We start from the raw sequence: 18,367 nt of genomic DNA on the forward strand, positions 1-18,367 counted from the left end.
CATCACTCCATAGAATACCTGCATATCATTTGTGCTCAATTAACATTGCTGCAAGACTTTTTCCAAGGGCAAGGCCTAGAATGTTGGTCAACTTTTGGTGCTCTGACCTAGTTTGATGTGATTTTCTGTGACAATTTTCTCTATTCCTTTCTTGATTATTTTGGATAGTGGCCTTCTTAGGAGCTATTGCTTCATTAGATGTTTCCTAGGAAGGAAAATCTTGGATGCCTTTATACCACACTAGTGCGCATCATCTGTATGGAAACAAAGTGCTGCATGAGCAGAGGTCTGTCTGCGGCAGCTGCTGTGAATTGTGCCCACGCATCACCCATGTGCTGCTCTCGTGGTCTTCCAATTAGCAACGCAGTCGCACCACACTTTGCTTTGTTTGCGAAGTGCCACACGAGACAGATTGTCCATGCTAGCCAATATATTGCGAGATGGAAACATGTATAGAGCTGCACTCAAATTTCGCATTAGCCAGTAGGCAAAATATATTGTAAAAATAACAATTATATAAATACCATGCAATTAAACCAATCAATATGTACTGAACCAAACTTGTCACCTAATCGCACTGCAGGGAACCCCTGATCATTCTAAGTTGCACCAAAGGCTTGTCATATTTAAATAGTCTCTTGTGCACGCAGTGCATGAATGGGATATCATTAAAAAATATGTGAATGCCTAAGGGTGGTGTAATCAGGACTGGCACTTTTTTCAGTTTAACTGTCAGTTCCCTATATGTTGCTTCGCTATAGGGAGGTTATGCTCTAATAGAAACAGTTGGAAGACGGTTCTGTGCACCATTGTCACTTCCATCTATATTTTGTTTTGCACTGTGCATTCGTTTAAGACCCATCAACTAGCCCAAATTAATTTACATATCTCATAAAAGCAAGTGCACTGCAGTTGGAGCTTTGGAAATAGGCCTGTGTTTAAAACAGATTCGAGTGGTCGACACATGAAGTGGGCTCATTCATGTGAGTACCCATGTCAGTGCTGTATTGTCTTTTTTTTTTAAGAGGATTGATCGATTGTTCCTGCTTTATCTAGATCTAGATCACTAGACTTTATCTAAGATAAAGTCTAGTGATCTAGAAAGCATACTTTAAAAGGCTGATGAAAAAGGGAACACTTTTGGATTTTGCGTGCTAAGTACTATCTTGTCAGCTGCTACAGTTTTTGTAAATATTCAGTAAATATATTTGGTGCATCTCTTTTCCTTTGTAACACTTTCATGGAGGTTGCGGATGCTTCCAGACGCAATAATGGTTTATGCAGCAGGCGCTCAAGGCGAGAATGCTTTGGCTCAGTGCCATCTGCGTCCACAATCATCCTGGCACAACCGCCATGGTATGTTGGCCACAGAAACGTCACGTGTGTTGACAATATGTGTAGGCTGCTGTGAACAGAGTTGGCAGGTGGGCTTTGCTTGCCTTGTGTGGTTTAGATTCCAGCATATGATCTTGAAAATCTCACCTTGTGCTTCTACTGTAGCATTACAAGCAATGGTGTCTGTCCTTTGGCATCATTATCTAAAACTTTTCACCTGTGTTGCCATCTGTTTGCAGCAATGTTTCTCTAACTTATCTTATGTTCAAGTGCCATTGTAAGTTAATTCTGGTTCACACATTTGACCCATCCTGTCATGTCTCGGCACAAAATGTTACGGAACCTGTATCTGTGAAAATAGAGGGTTTTCACACCATTTTTTCCTCTAACATAGGATACTGATGATGTTTAGAGCATCAGCAAATGTCGATAGCGTCTTGTTTCTGCGGAGAAATCGGCAAGGAAATGCTCTGTCCTGACAGACGCGTGTACCGTGATGGGGCCGATAACACCTGTAGTGTGAATCAGGGCTCGTGAGGAACATAGTTGTCAATTTACCTTTAGACCACTCTGGCTATGTCAAGAATTGCTGGATAAAACATACTTCTCCCTTTCAGAAAGAGATCATTGAAATGTTTTGGAGGTTGTCCTAATTTCCTGCCTCTGGCTTGAGCAGGTGTGCAAGATGCAAGCATTTCAAGGTCCATAGAATTGACTGCACCATTTGAAGGTGCACCACTGTAAATGTTTGGTTTGCCTGCAAGACTGAAACATGCTTTGCTAAGAGTCTTATGTCTTCGGTAAATACTACGTCTCAATGTGCAGAAATACGGCTAAAGATGTTGAACTTTAAAGGGGTACTCACATGATATTGCTGCAGGAAGAAAGCAGGCCCACGAGTGTAAAATAATGTATATTTACAACTGATGTTAATGGCATTCAGGCAACTGCCAGACTTCGTCTTCATCTAGTCTAATCCAACTTCTTCCTTCCCTTCACCGTAACATCACCTTCCCGGCGGGGTAGCTCCGTCCCGGTGCAAGTTATAGGGCATCACTTAATGGGGGGACATAGGGCTTCAGCCTGGCGACGTGAACAACATCGCTAATGAGGTTGGAAGGCACTGAAGGCTGACCGACTGGGGCGATCTCGCATGTCACGTTGGAAAGTTGGTGTAAGATCTGGTACGGACCAGAATAACAGCACAGTAGTTTTTCCGACAAGCCGACGCGACGTGAAGGCGTCCAGAGAAGGACAAGGGAACCAGGTGAAAAATGGGAGTCTCGGTGCCGAAGGTCGTAGCATCGCTTTTGAGAAGCTTTCGAGACTGTGAGGCGATAATGGGCTACTTCTCGGGCCTGGGCGGCTAAGTCAATAGCATCGCGAGCGTAACCAGTGCTGGGTGATTGTACTGCGGAAGGTAGCAACATGTCAAAGGGCAAGGTGGGGTCGCGGCCATACAGCAGGTAAAATGGTGAAAATCCGGCAGTGTCGTGACGGGACGAGTTGTATGCAAAAGTGATGTATGGTAAAGCGACGTCCCAGTCGCGGTGATCGTCGGAAACGTACATGGCCAGCATTTCAGTTAGCTTGCGATTGAGTCGCTCGGTGAGGCCGTTCATTTGAGCGTGGTACGCGGTAGCACTCTGGTGTTCTGTAGAACAGGAGCGGAGCAGATCGTCGACGACCTTCGATAGAAAGTAGCGGCCACGATTCATCAGCAACTGGTGAGGGGCGCCGTGGTGCAGGACGACGTCGTATAGTAAGAAGTCGGCGACATCTGTAGCGCAGCTGGTTGGTAGCGCTTGTGCGATGGCATATCTCGTGGCATAATCGTTGCTACAGCAATCCATTTGTTTCCTTTGATGGAATATAGAATAGAATAGAATTTATTGATTGGAAAGACAGAGAGGTCGACCTGAGCTAGTGCGCTCTAGTCTGCTACTCTGCACTGGGGAAGAGGGAAGGGGAGTGAAAGTATTGGGATGGATGATGATGATGAGCGGCTCTAGCGAGGCAACTGTCTCATGTATACATAAGCACTCACCACTCCCCTTTGATGGAAATTGGAAAGGGGCCAAGGAGGTCTAGGCCCACCCAGTAAAAGGGCTCTTTAGGGATATCAATTGGTTGCAGCAAACCAGCAGGAGGCATAGCAGGCGTCTTTCGGCGCTGACACAGGTCGCAAGAAGCGACATAACGGCGCACAGAGCGATAAATGCCGGGCCAGAAGGAGCGTCGTGAACTTGCTGGAGCAAGGCGAGTCGAAGGTGCTTGGGAACGACTAGGAGGAGCTCCGAGCCGTCTGGACGAACGCTGCAACGGTATAAAGTTCCATCGCACAAGGTGAACATCCGGAGGGATGGGTCATTGGGCGAGGAGCTTAGGTGTTCCATAAGTGTTCGAAGAACAGGATCTTTCCGCTGCTCATCGCCAATATGGAGGAAGCCGGAGAGGGATAGTACACTGATGTCCGAGTCTGCGTTGGTATCGTCCGGTTGATTTGCCATTGTGGCGGCAGGTAGATGACGTCCGCTGCGAAGTTCCGTGATTGTACCCAGCACTTCCACCGAAATGTTGCAGGAAAAAAGCAGGCCCACAAGTGTAAAATAATGTATATTTACAACTGATGTTAATGGCATTCAGGCAACTGCCAGACTTCGTCTAGTCTAATCCAACTTCTTCCTTCCCTTCACCGTAACAATATTTTTGACTATTCATTTCTTGCGTTAAATCAAGGTCCTAGACTTCTAAACTCTAGAAAAAATTGTGACAAGCTTCAGAGCGCAGTTAGTAATTTACTAACTTTTCTACAGCCAATTTCAGTGCCGTTTCTTTTTATAAAGTGGAACCTCGATACGATTCTGCTTAATACATTTTCCGAAATGTTAAATTTTGTTTTTCTTTTCCCGAAAATCCAATTTGGTTGGATAATATGTTGGATGATACGATTTTCCTATGATACACTTTATTTTCCAGTTCCTGTGAAGATCGTATCAACGAGGTTCTACTGTATTTCAGTTTTTAATTTATTTCTCATTAGCCCTTAATTGACAGTTGTTCCCTACAGGCAACATACCAGAAGAAGAATGTTTGTCTTGCGTAGTTTCATTATTCAGTACCAAGATTCTGGCTAGGTGTCTTTGGCCAACACTGAATGAGAGGCAGCAACTGTCATTTGTTAGTTTAGAGCAGGAATACTCGACGAGGAAGAAGTTTGGCATGTGACTCACTGTCTTTTAAAAGTAAGGTCAGAGGATACAGGCCGATGCAAGATATCCAACTGCGGTGGTGTCACACATCTGAAGTACAGCAAAAGAAATGTACAACTATGCTTCATATGTGATGAGAGCTGTCTATACAAATTGAAAACAAAGCCTCAGGTGGCTTGGGGTGAAGCCCACTTCCAGATCTGTTGTAATAAATAATTACCCCTTCATATCAGTAAAATCATAAAACTTTCCACATATTTATTCATGAGGTGGAAATGTGCACATCAGCTGCTGTGAAATATAACCTCACCGAGCATTCGACCTCACTCAACCTTAAATTTGTCCATGAGGTTGCCACTGCCATAGCTAAAAAATTTTAACAGCCAACCAATGTTGCATCACTTTGGGAGGTTGAGATCAGCTTAGGTTGACTTCATTACGTCAGCCGTGTGAACCTTGCGAGGTTGGCCATCTGCATGGAAGTCTAATTCTATGACCCCCTGTAGAATCCTGCGGTGCTATAACATAAAATGATTCCAAACTTTTCTATTCCAATTCTGCAATCAGCCCACCACGATTGGTCAAAACTTTTTCAGGCCACTCCAAACTTCACTCGTCTGTCACGCGACGTCACGAAAACCGTGATGGCTCTCCACCTGATATACATGTACACACTGATAATGAATGATTAAACCGCACAAAAGAAAAATAATTATTCCTGATTCAACGCCTTTTCACCATTAGCCCTCTGCTATTGGTTTAATGTTTTTGGGCGACACCCACCTCGCCTGTCTGTCACGCGACCTCACAAAACAGCAAAAACTCACTGCATCAAAGTGACGTGTACGCGAAAAAAAATGCATTAATATGCCAAACAAAACTGAAACTTTTTCTGAATAGCCAGAGACTGCCCCGTTCTGAAAGGAATAGAAGATGGCTGCCCGCCGATCGCTCAGGCCCTCGCTACTCGCACCTGCCGGTCAGCATGTATTTATTTTCACATGATAAACCTTTTTGCATGACAGTAAAACGTTATCGAGCCCTTGCGGCATGTATACAGCATCTCTAACAGCTCTGCCAACTCTGCAGCTCTGCCAACTCTTCCTTGCTGAGGATCCGTTTTAGCGGCATTCTTATCCTTCTGTTGCAAGCCGCCGCGATTTTCGACCAGCCACCGCAAGCCAAGTAAGGTGAAGCGGACCAATCGGAGAAGCCAGCACCACCCTCTTCATGTGGTTATCTATTTTTACTGTGCTGGCTCAGTCCCATCCAAACCCTCTCCACTAGACCGTACTCCTCGCCTCTTGTCAGCCAATTAGATAAGAAAAACCGCTGAGTGTAGGCACTCAAAGCGCAGGTCACCGCTCAGGTAGTCAGGCTCTCGTCAACCAGGGCAGGGAGACGCATCCTAGACGAGGCCGGCATGGCTCCAAGAATACTCAATGAACGGAAAATCACCTTATCCAGGGAGGCACGGGCAACCTTTGTGGTCAGCCCATTCCCTCGGAATATGCACCCGCAATACAATGTAGGGAAACGAAAAGCCCGAGCACGGGCGATTTTACAGAAGGCCAGTGAGAATCAGGATTCGACTGTCTTTGTCGACGCGGCTCAGTACGGCAACTCTAGCACGTTCGCTTTGGCAATCATTGACGGCAAAGGGGAATTACGCTCCTCGGCGTCGGTTAGGTTTGCTTCAAGTGGAGTCGCGGAACAGGTCGCCATAGCCCTGGCCATGACCGACCCCTCGCGCACCAACGTTTTCACCGACTCACGAGCGGCCATCAAAGCTTTCGAATCGGGTAACCTAGCCCACGAGGCTGCCTCCATTCTGGAAAAGAGAACAAACCCTGGCACTCACTTCATCTCTTGGTTTCCCGCCCATATGGGTGCGGACGTTCATCAGAACATACCTAACCTCAACGAGCTTGCCCATGACCGTGCGCGAGATCTAACACGCCGCGGCGGCATGGAGGCCTTATGGGGACAGGATGAAATCCAGCAGAACGATCCGCTCCTTACTTTTCACGAGATAACATCTCACTATCGGCTTAGCAGAAGGGCCTATCCTCTTCCTCACCCGAAGTTAGACAGGTCTCAGACAGTTTTACTTAGAATGCTCCAGACGGCTCATTCCCTTCGCTGGGCTTTCTCAGCCGTATCTACAGAGACGTCGATTCGAGCTGTCCGGACTGTAATGAGATCTATTGTTCCTTAGCGCACATGCTCTGGCAATGCCCCGCGTTACCTAACGGCCCTCTCTCCAGCGAAGCCGACTGGGAAGAGGCACTCCGGAGCCCATCGCTCCAGACACAACTAGAGGCAATCCAGAGGGCCCGAGAAAGGGCGGAACATCACGGTGTTTCTGCCCCGACTTGGACGCGGCCAGCGGCTTCCGCGGGTCCCCGATAGGGGCCTCCGCTGAAGCTCCTCAGGATCAAATAAAGTTCATTGTCTGTCTGTCTGTCTGTAGGCAATGTTATTGGTTTTGAAAGTGAACAAAGGTGACCTCCTATAAACGAAGAGAGTGTTTGATTGGGTTGTTCAGACCACGCTGCAGGTCACTGCCCAATGCTTGCACCGGTGGTTACGTAAATTTGATGTCAGGAGATTGGAATCAAAACAGTTTGAAATCATTTTATGTTATAGCGCCCCACAATGTGCTTTACTTTAGGTGCGTTCGATTCGCCTGCACCGCCTGAACGAGTTCTCGACGTGTTGCACCCAGCCATTTGTTCCAGTGGCGCCCGCTGAACCACTCCGTTCGTTTCAAAAGGTGCAGGGCTGGTTCATGATTTTGCTGCACCTACTCCGCTGTCAGTGCCGACTTGGTACAGGCATACAGGTGCGACGCAGTAGTGCAGCAGAAAATCCAGCACATGGGTGCAAGCGCCATTAAAAGCCCGCTTACGCACGTCTGATGTGTCTACAAGTGTGGTTTGTAGTTAGGCCCACAAGCTGATACTTGTAGTTCACGATCTTTCAAATGTACGCACTCTGTGCACATTAATTGGGCATAACATAACACCTGCACCGCATCTGCACCTTGCCATTCGTTTCGAGTGTTGCGCTGTGCCTGCACCGCAGAAACAAGCTGCACAATTTCTGAACTTCTTGTGAACCTCCGTTAACTGGTTCACAGTTGTGCAGGTGAATTGAACAGACCTTTTAAGTGCTTCCACATGAAGTTCTTATTTGCCCTTACGTTGCTTGGTGGCCTGATGGCTGCTTTGATTCAATTGATTCAAATGTTAGATTCAACATTGAAAAAAATTCAAGGATATGAATGCTCATGAAGGCCAAAATTCAGTGACATACAAATGCATTAATTCTGCACATAAACTAAATATTGTCAAATTTCCTTCTTCCTAGCTGCATTCAGTGAAGCATGCTACTAAGTTGGAATTGCTGGAAAAGTGTAAAAAAAGGCAATTCTCTTTTATAGTGTAGAGTGTCGACTGATAACTGGCCTTACGGCCAGAATTGACGTGCTTACCTTGAGGAGGGTGCTATAGTTCAGTGCCAACTCTAATCTCTTTATTCAAATACATGTAAAATGCAGAAATGCTTTTGAGACAACTACCCGAATAATTTCAATGAAATTTGTTGCATTTGAGAGAAAAAGTTAAATTTTAGTCATTCTAGGCTGCATAATTTTGATTTAGGACCTTGAATATTTAGGAAAAATTGCTGAGAGTCAGTAAGCTTAAAAAATATAAGCACGAAGTTTACAATGTCATAGCTTTTGTATCAAGTTGTAAACTTTATACGAAAGTCTTTTTAATTTCACAATTTTCAAAATTTCCTGCCACAAAGCATTGCCCCCTAAAACAGTGGCTACATTTCAGCTTTTTTTTTTGTTTCTTTTAACGTGTAACCAACCTCATCGAATTCCATTGCTGGCTTCAGAGAAAAACTATTTCTCTTTTCCCATGTATTCATATAGGAGCTCCCGAGATAAAACTGCCTCCAAGTCAAGTAAACTATTGTATTAAAGAAAAGAAAGGAAAAGCAGGTGTATTTCTGCTTGTGTGGGAGGCGCCCTTAGTCCAGGACTCCTGCGGCTCTTGCTGTCTCCCGGGCTCGCCACACCTGGTGTAACAAGAATTGTGTTCTCATCTGAATTACTGGAGTATACTTTTTCCTTTGTCATAGGTGGAAAAGTAACCAGCAACGTTCTCACACCTGCACTGTCCTTATTGGTATGTAGTGTGACTAAATTCTGCTTCTGCATTAGTTGTGTTGATAGCATGCTTGTTCCAAATTCTTATTTGTTCCTTTTGCTGATTTTCATTTTGTTCACAGGACTTTCCAAAAGGGGAACATATCCTATAAAATAAAGCACTAATTTACTTTCGTGCTGAAGATTCATAACTCTTAAAAATTGATGTGGTTTCTACCTGGTGATCTTCACTGCACTAAAGAGTTATGAGCTAGGTACTAGGGTATCCCAGCAACATCATGAGCAAGCAACACCATCTTCTCTCATCTCTTAGAAAAAAACAAAATTCGTTATAACTTTACTTCACTCTGCAAAACGCTTAAAGCATAAAAATATCACTTGTTTTTTTATTTTGACATATTATATTACACAAGCGCATATTAAACAATGAACAGTACTCCTCATTGTCTTCTCCCATCCAGTCATCCCTGGCCCAAGACTATGCAACTGCCAGGTCAGCAAGCCAAATTAAAGAAAGTGTACCACACATGAAATACGACGCTGAAAAACTTATAAATTGTGGTGTAGTTTAACGTAACCCCCCTCTCCTCCTACATGACAAAAACTTGTTTGCATGTCAAGGTAGCATCAGAAAATACCAAATTTCTTTTCTGATTGAAATTAAAGCTGGAAAGTATTCTATCAAGTGCAGAGGGCAGAAGAGCATTAGCAAATAGTGTAGCTTTCAAGATTTTTCACGCAGTGCCTATAGGTTGCCTTGATGCTGCCTCCAATCTCCCTGGTACTGAAGCATGCACACACATTATACCTCCATTGATACCGAAGTCCCACTCGAAAGTCTCTGGCCACCTCAAATCATCCTGCATGTACCGCTGACAAGGTGTACATCTTTGGAGAATTTATTTCCGATTCAAACATCTGATGGGCCAGAAAACTATAAATTTCATTGTCACCAATAACCAAAACACGAATTAATATTCCTGCTTGCAGGGACACAAACTGACTGCTGTTACTGAACAGCGCTCCGTGGCATTCAAGTGAAGAATGATCTTGATCGTCACTTATATGAATAATCATTCGGTTGTATGGCTGGGATTCCTAGGTCATGTGAATTGCAGTGGAGCTGCTTGGTGTAGTGACTGACTTGGGGCTGCTCAATATTTTTTTTTTTTATGCCACTCTAATGTCCGCCAAATAAAAGAAAATGTTTCTTTCTACATTGTGTCTTATCATTGCTTCGCAATTTGCAAGCACAGTACAGCAAAAAGGGGCCTTGCCTGACATTGGTTTTATTTGAAATAGGCAACAGCTGTTTATTTCGGCATACATGCTGCAGTTCGTGCTCTGCAGGTCTCCAAGCATCAGTGCCTGCTTCCGAGAAGACGACAGCTGTAAAGAAACAAATGACTCTGTGTCACACAACTACAAAAACATGAAATTGTCTGCTTTATGATAAATACAAAAAAATGACAACTCAGGCAGACTGGCAGAGCAGTCATCAATAATAAAACAAGACATTGCACAATTTATTTGCCTGAGAAATGAGGTTTGCACATCAAGCTTAGCAATTCTCTGCAGCTTGCTCGCCTTATACAATCAGTACACATTGTTAGCTCAACATATCCGTCTGATATGTTGAGTGGTTTTGGCAAAAGTGGTTTTGGCACGTAAAACCCCACAATTTAATTTAATTTTAACGTTTGCACTACCTTTCCAAATGCAGGCAGATTTAGGTGAACAAGCACATTTAAGGTGGAGCTTATGTGCTGCTGATCTATGGTGTTAAAACACACATCTTGCTTTAAGTTGGCCTTGTTAGTCAAAGAAACATATGTGCCATAGAATCTTGACTGTGGGTAATATTAGTGATAGCCACATTAGACAACTGCACCCATCCTACTGGAGAGCTTTGCATTCTCATGGGAGGAACTTTTGAAGTTCAACCATGTTATAGTTCTGTACAGTGAGGTCAATTTCGTCTCAAGGCCAATGAACCAGGAACGCAAAACATTTCTCTATGGAGTGAACAGCGTACCCTACTTTTTAAAACTTACTAAGCTGATTGAGCATATTTGGGAGCGGGTAGACGTCCTTTATAGTAATTTTGTTCAGCTGACGGTAGTCCACACAGAAGCGCCACGTGCCGTCCTTCTTAACCAAAACCACAGGTGACGCCCAGGGACTCGAAGAAAGCTTAATGATGTTTTTATCTAGCATTTTGTTCACTTCAGTTAGAATTACTCGGCGTTCCGATGCAGAAACTTGATATGGTCATCGGTGAATAGGCGTAGCATCGCCAGTAGAAATCCAATGCTGGACCGCGAGCGTCTGGCCTAAAGGGCGATCGTTTGAAGTAAAAAATATCTCGGTAGGACGATAATACTTTGCAAAGGCTGTCAGCCTGCGCAGAGAACAGGTCCACCGCAACGATTTTCTTTATGTTGGCATCGGTGCCTGAGGCTGGTGCGAGGGGCCTGCTAAGCTCAGAAGAACCATCGGTTGATAAAGCTGCTACGTGATGGTTGCCGAGACAATCAACGTTGACAAGGCAAATACCTTGCAGTAGGATTTGCTTTCCCAATCCAAAGTTAAAGATAGGCATGCGAGTATGGTTAGCAGTAACAGTCAGAATGCTGTGAGGCACGGTGATGTCATACTGTAGTGGAATGTTGGGCAGGGGAGTGACGAGGTACTCGCCATCAGGAACAGGTGGGCAACACAACAATTCAGTATAGGCTGTTGACTTCGGTGGCAGGCGAATAAAGCAGGTGGGGTGTAAGCGGCACTGGGGTGCGTTAGAAGGTTCTACGAGAATCGGCACCTCAAGGCAAAGGGTACTGGCAGAGCAGTCAATAAGAGCAGGATGCGCAGAGAGAAAATCGAGTCCGAGAATTAGGTCATGGGGCAATGAGCAATTACAGTGAAGAAAACAGGAGTGTGGCGGCCGGCGATGCTGACACATGCCGTACATATGCTGATGATAGGCACAGTACCGCCATCCGCAACGCGACCAACGCGTGCTGACGCTGGGGTGAAGTGCTTTTTCAGTCGTCATCGGAAGGCAGCACTTATAATAGAAAGATGTGCTCCTGCATCGATGAGTGCAGTGACAGGTGTAATGGTTGGAGTCGGGCATGAAATAGATGGTAGCTGGCCCATGCGGTCATCAAACTTATCCATACTGAGGACGTTGTTGAAGGGAGAGACTTGTTCTCATCAAGAACAAGGAATCTGGGATTTATTTACAGTATCTGCATGAGAATGTTACAGTTCATCAGTCTAACATGACTGAAAAAGAAATGCACCCTGAAGAGCTGCCAACAGTTCCTTAAATACACTGTCCTCCAGAAATCCCTAGGTGACGGAACACAGCAGTTCACCGCCGACCAATTCGGAGCGTCCAAAGTCATCGTAACCAACCCGCCTTTGAGGGGGACAGTTTAACCTCATCAAGACGGCAACACAACAAGTCGCGAGAATGATAAAGCGGGTAGCCATGAAAAGGACGGGGATGAAGGATAAGAACACCCTTTGCCTAATAAGAAGTCTGGTGGTTAGCCGCTTCATTTACAGCTTGCCGTATTACCAGCTAACGAAAACAGAGAGGGATGCGATCAATTCGTGCTTAAGGAAAGCCTACAAGATCGCCCTACAAATTTCGCAGTGCGCCCCAACCAAAAAACTCATGTCTCTAGGAATTCATAATACATTCGAGGAACTGGCAGACGCTCAGCTGATAACTCAAAGAAACAGACTCGCACAAACGACCACGGGTAGGAAACTCCTTGGCAGACTCAAGTATCACGAGCTCCTTGAAAAACACAACCAAACTAAGCCCATCCCCACAATAATCAGAAACTGCATCAAAGTGGTGCCAATACCCATAAATATGGACCCAACTCTACATGCAGGCAGAAGAGAAGCCAGAGCTGCATACATTGAAAAAACGCACGGCGACAAACCAAACTCCTGCTTCGTGGACGCGGCAAGATACCCAGGCAGGCAGAAAAGAACGGTAGCTGCTGTCACTGACTACATGGGCAGAGAAATCATCAGCGCCTCCACTCACAACACCACTATCGTGGAAGCAGAAGAAATCGCAATAGCCCTTGCTATCAAAGCGACAAAACCAAACCAACAACAAATAACCATCCTATCAGACTCTCAAGCGGCATGCAGAAGCTACCTCAGGGGACGAGTATGCACCGCAGCCTATAGGATTATGCAAGATATAAAACCCCGAGCCAGATTTCACCTTTTATGGATACCCGGTCATGAGGGAATCAGGGGAAACGAAGAGGCTGACAGAGTAGCCCGTGCACATGCTACACCCCACGGGTGCTCACAGGAAGCCTCTGACGACCCGATCCCGATTGACCAGAACTACTCTGCAATTTTAAACTATCACAGAGGAAATAGAATGAAGCTACCACCCCCAGATAAGAATCTCACTAAGGAAGAACAGGTTATATGGAGAAAGCTGCACATTCTCCATAAAATTCATCCGGAAAGATATACGGACACATGCCCATGGTGCGGAGCCACGTCAACCTTAGACCACATCTCGTGGGCATGCACGGCATATCCACAAAAGACAAACACAGAAATTGCGGAGCATACACAATGGGAGGCGGCGCTGTCCAGCTCAAAGAAAGAGGTCCAAAGGGCCATCATCCGACAAGCAAGACGGCGCACGGAAGCCAGTGGGGCCCTTGTCTAGGGGCTCCACCCATTGAGCGTTTTATTCTACAATAAAGTTGTTCTTCTTCTTCTACGCGCTCACTTCTGCACAGGTTGCACTGACCACACCGAGGTGAGAGGGTTTTCGCAGACACTGTGCTTGACCCGAGCAGGCACCTTTGACCCTGCAGTCAGTGGCCGCCGCATCTGTCCGTTGACTGACACGTGAGACGGGTTCTAAGCTGCATGAGACGGCACCGCAAAATATCTTCCAGGAGCTCCCCTGCTCCAAGCAGACCTTGACGGTGTACACACTAACAATACTTGCTCTGGCTACTGTGTCTAGCCATCTCGGCACCCTTCCGTTGGGGACACGGCGCATTGTCCTCCTTACAAAACCAGTCGCCGCCACAGCCATGGTGGCGCCGATGGGCTGGGGACTGATGTCTGGTCGTCCTTTCAAAGCGAGTCGTCACAGCAGAACTGGTGGCGCCTTTCCGTCGGTCCCTTACTCAAAGATCGCCAGCCCCCGCTGGTCGAACGTAACACAGGATACCTGTCAATGCCAAGGAAGTTTTGGTTCGTAGGTAACATGAGTAGAGAATTTGAGGGCAGGGTCGACAACACAGCTTCACCTCCAGAAGCTGTAGTGCCTAGTTTTTTGGCTGCATCCAGGAGGCGATAGGCGGCGAGGAGAAGCGACGGGCCTGGGGCGAACGAGACTGATGGCGTTGAGGTGAGGGCGAGTGGCTGTAGCGGAGGTTCGGAGGTGGAGCATCAGCGGCAGTGGGTTCTAGGCGGGTGGCATAGGGAACAGTAGGTCCAAAGGTGCAGGAATAAGCGCAGGTGTATGTCCGAGGAGGTGGTGGCCATTGGTTGCGGCAGTGACGAGTCACGTGGTTGATGTGACAGCAGTGGAAGCAGATCAGCTTGTCATCAGGGGTACGCCATTTGGACAGGTTGGGATATGTGGCATCCAGGAGGCGATAGGCGGCGAGGAGAAGCGACGGGCCTGGGGCGAACGAGACTGATGGCGTTGAGGTGAGGGCGAGTGGCTGTAGCGGAGGTTCGGAGGTGGAGCATCAGTGGCAGTGGGTTCTAGGCGGGTGGCATAGGGAACAGTAGGTCCAATAGTGCAGGAATAAGCGCAGGTGTATGTCCGAGGAGGTGGTGGCCATTGGTTGCGGCAGTGACGAGTCACGTGGTCGATGTGACAGCAGTGGAAGCAGATCAGCTTGTCATCAGGGGTACGCCATTTGGACAGGTTGCGATATGTGGCAGAAAAGGAGTTCTGGGGACAAGGAGGGCCGCTAGAGAATGGGGGAACGCTGGGTTGAGTCGTTAAACACACAGAGTTCAGACCCATGTTCTCAAATTCCTGTCTGACGACGGCCTAAATCCTGGCAATTGTGGTTGCTGGCGGGTCGGGAGGTGTCGCGGAGAAGGCTGGCCAACAGGTGGCCTCGAGCTGGCGGTGAACAATACGGGTTAGGTCATCACAGGTGGTCGTCTGATGTGGTCGCCCCTCACATGTCGATGTAGCAGCGGTGTTGGGTAGCTGCGTGATGTGGTGCGTGATACGGTGGCTCTTAGCTTATTCAAGGCGACGGCATTCATTTATCATGGCGCCGATAGGAAAGACGTTGCCGAAAACAAAAAATTGAAAGCATCGTCGGTGATGCCTTTTGGCCACCTTATCTGCTTCAGACATAGTATCGTGGGCTTTGTGGCAAAGAGACAAGACGTCTAGGATGTATCAAACGTATGGCTCTGTAGATGTCTGGACATGAGGCGCAAGAGCCTTTCTCGCGGCAACCTTGCGCCCGAAGGGGTCACTGAACAGTTCTCGTAGCTTTACTTTGAAACTGTCCCAGCTCATTATCTCGTCATGTGTTTGGAGTCACACGCATGGGGTGCCACCGAGATAAAAGATTACATTAGCAAGCATAACTGTAGGATTCCACCTGTTATTAGCACTGGCGCATTCATAGAGCTTGAGCCATTCATCAACGTCCTGTCCCTCCAGGCCACAGAAGAGACCAGGGTCACGATGTTGGGCAACCATGACGATAAGAGCAGTTGGACAAGCTGAAGCCGTTGCAGATGCGGTCTCGTCACCGGGAGGTATGGTGACAAGCTCGATATGCCGACCACTTCGGAGTGCCGTGAAGAGGACGGGGATCACTAACCTCCACCAGAATGTTGCACAGACACAGACAAAATACACAAATGAAAGAGGCTATTTACATGCTATCTACACTGGAGCCAGACAGCCAGGCCGACACTCGCTCACGCCATGAGCCCAGACACACTTCAATTCTTCCTCGCGGCGGCTCGTCTCTTGAGCATCTCTCGATGAGATCGTAATAATATGAATGTCTGTACTACATAGTGTGGTGTGTAGTGCGTGACATGGTACGGTAGACGGAGAGAGACAAGAAGCAGACGAGAAAGAATGTGCACGCAGAGGCGAATTCCGTACTGGATGGAAGACAACGTTGAAGACTGTCCGGCACGTGAGCACGCAGCACTAGAAGAATAAAATAAAAGGAAAAGGCATCTAATCAGAAGAAAACACGGAGCTTCCAGGGGCCAATCAGGAAAGGACAAATCGACCAGAGCGGCAGAAAAGTGAGGTGCGCTGGCAGAAGAAGGGAGAGTTCCAGGAAGCGACGCCAAGAGAACATCGGCCACCGGACCGGGAGTTCAAGACCGGCCGGCAGGTTTCGGACCCGAGCCACCAGGACTTCACCCAACCGGGACCTCCTGCCAACCCGTTCCTGGGCTTCGCCACTCTACCCGATCATGAACTGCTGCTCGAAACCGGCGAGTTTCTGCGCCTATGGGCAGAACGAGAGCAGTCGGGCTATGGGCCCCCAGTTCTACGCCCAGCTGCCTGGCCAGAACGCCACCACCATCTGCCGCCGCCTGCCTTCCCTCTTCAAACCAGAGCCACTACACTCTGGTTGCCTATTCATCTACCGATCTCATCGACATTGCGGTGACACATTACATTTTTTTCTGTTTTCCAAATCCCCTTCACTAATGAGAAATTTTGCAGCATCCCCCCTTCAAGTATTTATTGAAGAAAACTTTCAATCAAGAATTCATTCATGCTGATGTAATTATGCAATGAATCACAGAACTTCATTCAACTTGCTTGAACAATGAATAAAGAAATTAAATGGAAACCATTAGTCGGTTGGACTACACCTTAACGTGCAACATAATTGGTGAATGTATATCCATAATTTATTTCCTTCCATGTCCAGTTAATGTCCAGTCCAGTTCCAGTTAATTTCATTTCTCTCAGAAATTTTCTAAATTTTTTTTGTGCTTGCATTACTATGACCACAGCTAAAATGCAAGGCGGCAAATTATTCACTGCTGCCAAAAATTAAATTTTTTTTTTGCCACTTGTCGGTAGCAACGCAAGTGGAAAACTACTTAGCAAGATATGTATCTAGCAAATACATATGCAGTTGGCATCTTCATAACAACAGAGAGGTGGATCATGCTACACTGAGGCTCAAGGGCTAACTGGACAAACCTAGCTGAGCTAGGTGGACCAGTGCATGGCACTGGCTCTGGTCAGGCCAGGGAAAAGTGTCCATGCAGTGCTCTACTTTTATGCACTGTTTTCAAGTACTGAAATTTCATCCTTAAAAAATTTCTTGGTCATGCAAGCACACTATGCTCTTCTATATCCATCACAGTTGCCTCTCATTGTCACAACTACCTAAGCTTTATAGCTCAAGATAGCTGTAAAAATAAGGTATACTGAAGCATACACTAATGTTTTGTTTATGTGTTCCTGTCGTATGTTGAAAGGCAACGTTTTGGTTGCAAGGTGCCTTTCAGTTGTTTTGCCTCGGTACCATGACAATGATGTATTGTCGAAAATTCATTCAACAAGAGAGATAGCAGTTGATGCCACAACGTCACGCTTACCTTTTAAGTAGCCGGAACACATTTTTACACAAAATGAATTCGCCCAAGGCGCACGATCACCAGGTCACTACAGATGTTAGTAAAGCACTATTTATTTCACACAACTGTTGCACCTTCCTTGCAACTGTTGCATCTTCCTTTCCTTAAATTCTTTTCTTTTTCACACGGAAGGGGTGGTTTGCATAAAATTAAAATACCCGGATACACAAAAATACGGAGCAGTAAAGAAAGGTAAAGCGGCAGATCAGCAATATTCTCGCTCCAACGTAGTGACAAATGAGCTGCTGCAAATGCTTCTTAACAGTCATGCTTTAACGGTGCGAGTGGTGCCTGCATTATGTTTAGAAAAAATTTACGATGCACTACCGAGGTTTTGCTTCGTTTAACATGTTAAAGGTAAACAGCGGGACTCCGCTGTTATACTCTGCGCCGTCGCAAACTAGTGAAAGGCGTCACAACGCATATACAGCGCGTAAATGGATAAAGTAAGGCTATCAAAAGCTCACTTTAAATGCAAATCGGAGCGCCGAACCTACGCGTCTTGTTGGAAAGACGAAGCGAGTGCTCTTCATAACGCAATAAACAATGGCCACATATCGATTTATCAATAAAGATCGTTATAAAACGCTTCTGTCTACTGGCGGTGCAAAAAATACAAACTGTTTGAAGAATTTAAACCATTTAAACTGGGACTGAATCCTTCAATGACACGGACGTCCTGCAACAAACCAATGGAATAAGTTCCGAGCGCCGAAAACAAGAGTAACGCTTACAAAAAAAAAAAAATGGTTTTGCTAGTTTCTGTTTCGGTTTCTGATGCATGAAGCGCCACCTGCTTCCTGCAAAAAGTGCCATGGCAGCTTCCTGTTTACTTTTCGAAGTTGGCGTAACTAACGCAGCTGAGTCTCGAAGCTTTCCTGTGCCGTTATGCATGACGCAATGTCATTAAATAGATGCTGTGTGTATTTGTGGAGCCTCTAGAAAGTCCTGCGTCGATACGTGTGTA

At 46.3% G+C, this 18,367-nt stretch overlaps 1 protein-coding gene across 9 annotated transcripts in view; it reads right to left on the reverse strand.

The window, feature by feature from the left end:
• Nucleotides 1-4,369: 4,369 nt before the first annotated feature.
• The window catches only part of LOC139049198 (uncharacterized), a 28,361-nt gene continuing 14,363 nt past the window's right edge, over nt 4,370-18,367 (reverse strand). For 7 of the 9 annotated variants that reach the window (XR_011508185.1, XR_011508186.1, XR_011508180.1 and 4 more), the window contains 2 exons: nt 10,008-10,119; nt 4,370-8,639 (listed from right to left, as the gene is read on the reverse strand). Coding sequence is in view for 2 of the 9 variants with exons in the window: in XM_070524563.1 (XP_070380664.1) it covers nt 8,539-8,639; nt 10,008-10,119 (213 nt within the window). In the remaining 7 variants the exon portion in view is untranslated. Of the gene's footprint in view, nt 8,640-10,007; nt 10,120-18,367 lie in introns of those variants that run through there. The other 2 variants (XR_011508182.1, XR_011508184.1) reach the window with 2 other exon arrangements.

This window comes from Dermacentor albipictus, chromosome 8 (assembly GCF_038994185.2).
Source record: "Dermacentor albipictus isolate Rhodes 1998 colony chromosome 8, USDA_Dalb.pri_finalv2, whole genome shotgun sequence".
Classification (NCBI taxonomy): Eukaryota; Metazoa; Arthropoda; class Arachnida; order Ixodida; family Ixodidae; genus Dermacentor; species Dermacentor albipictus.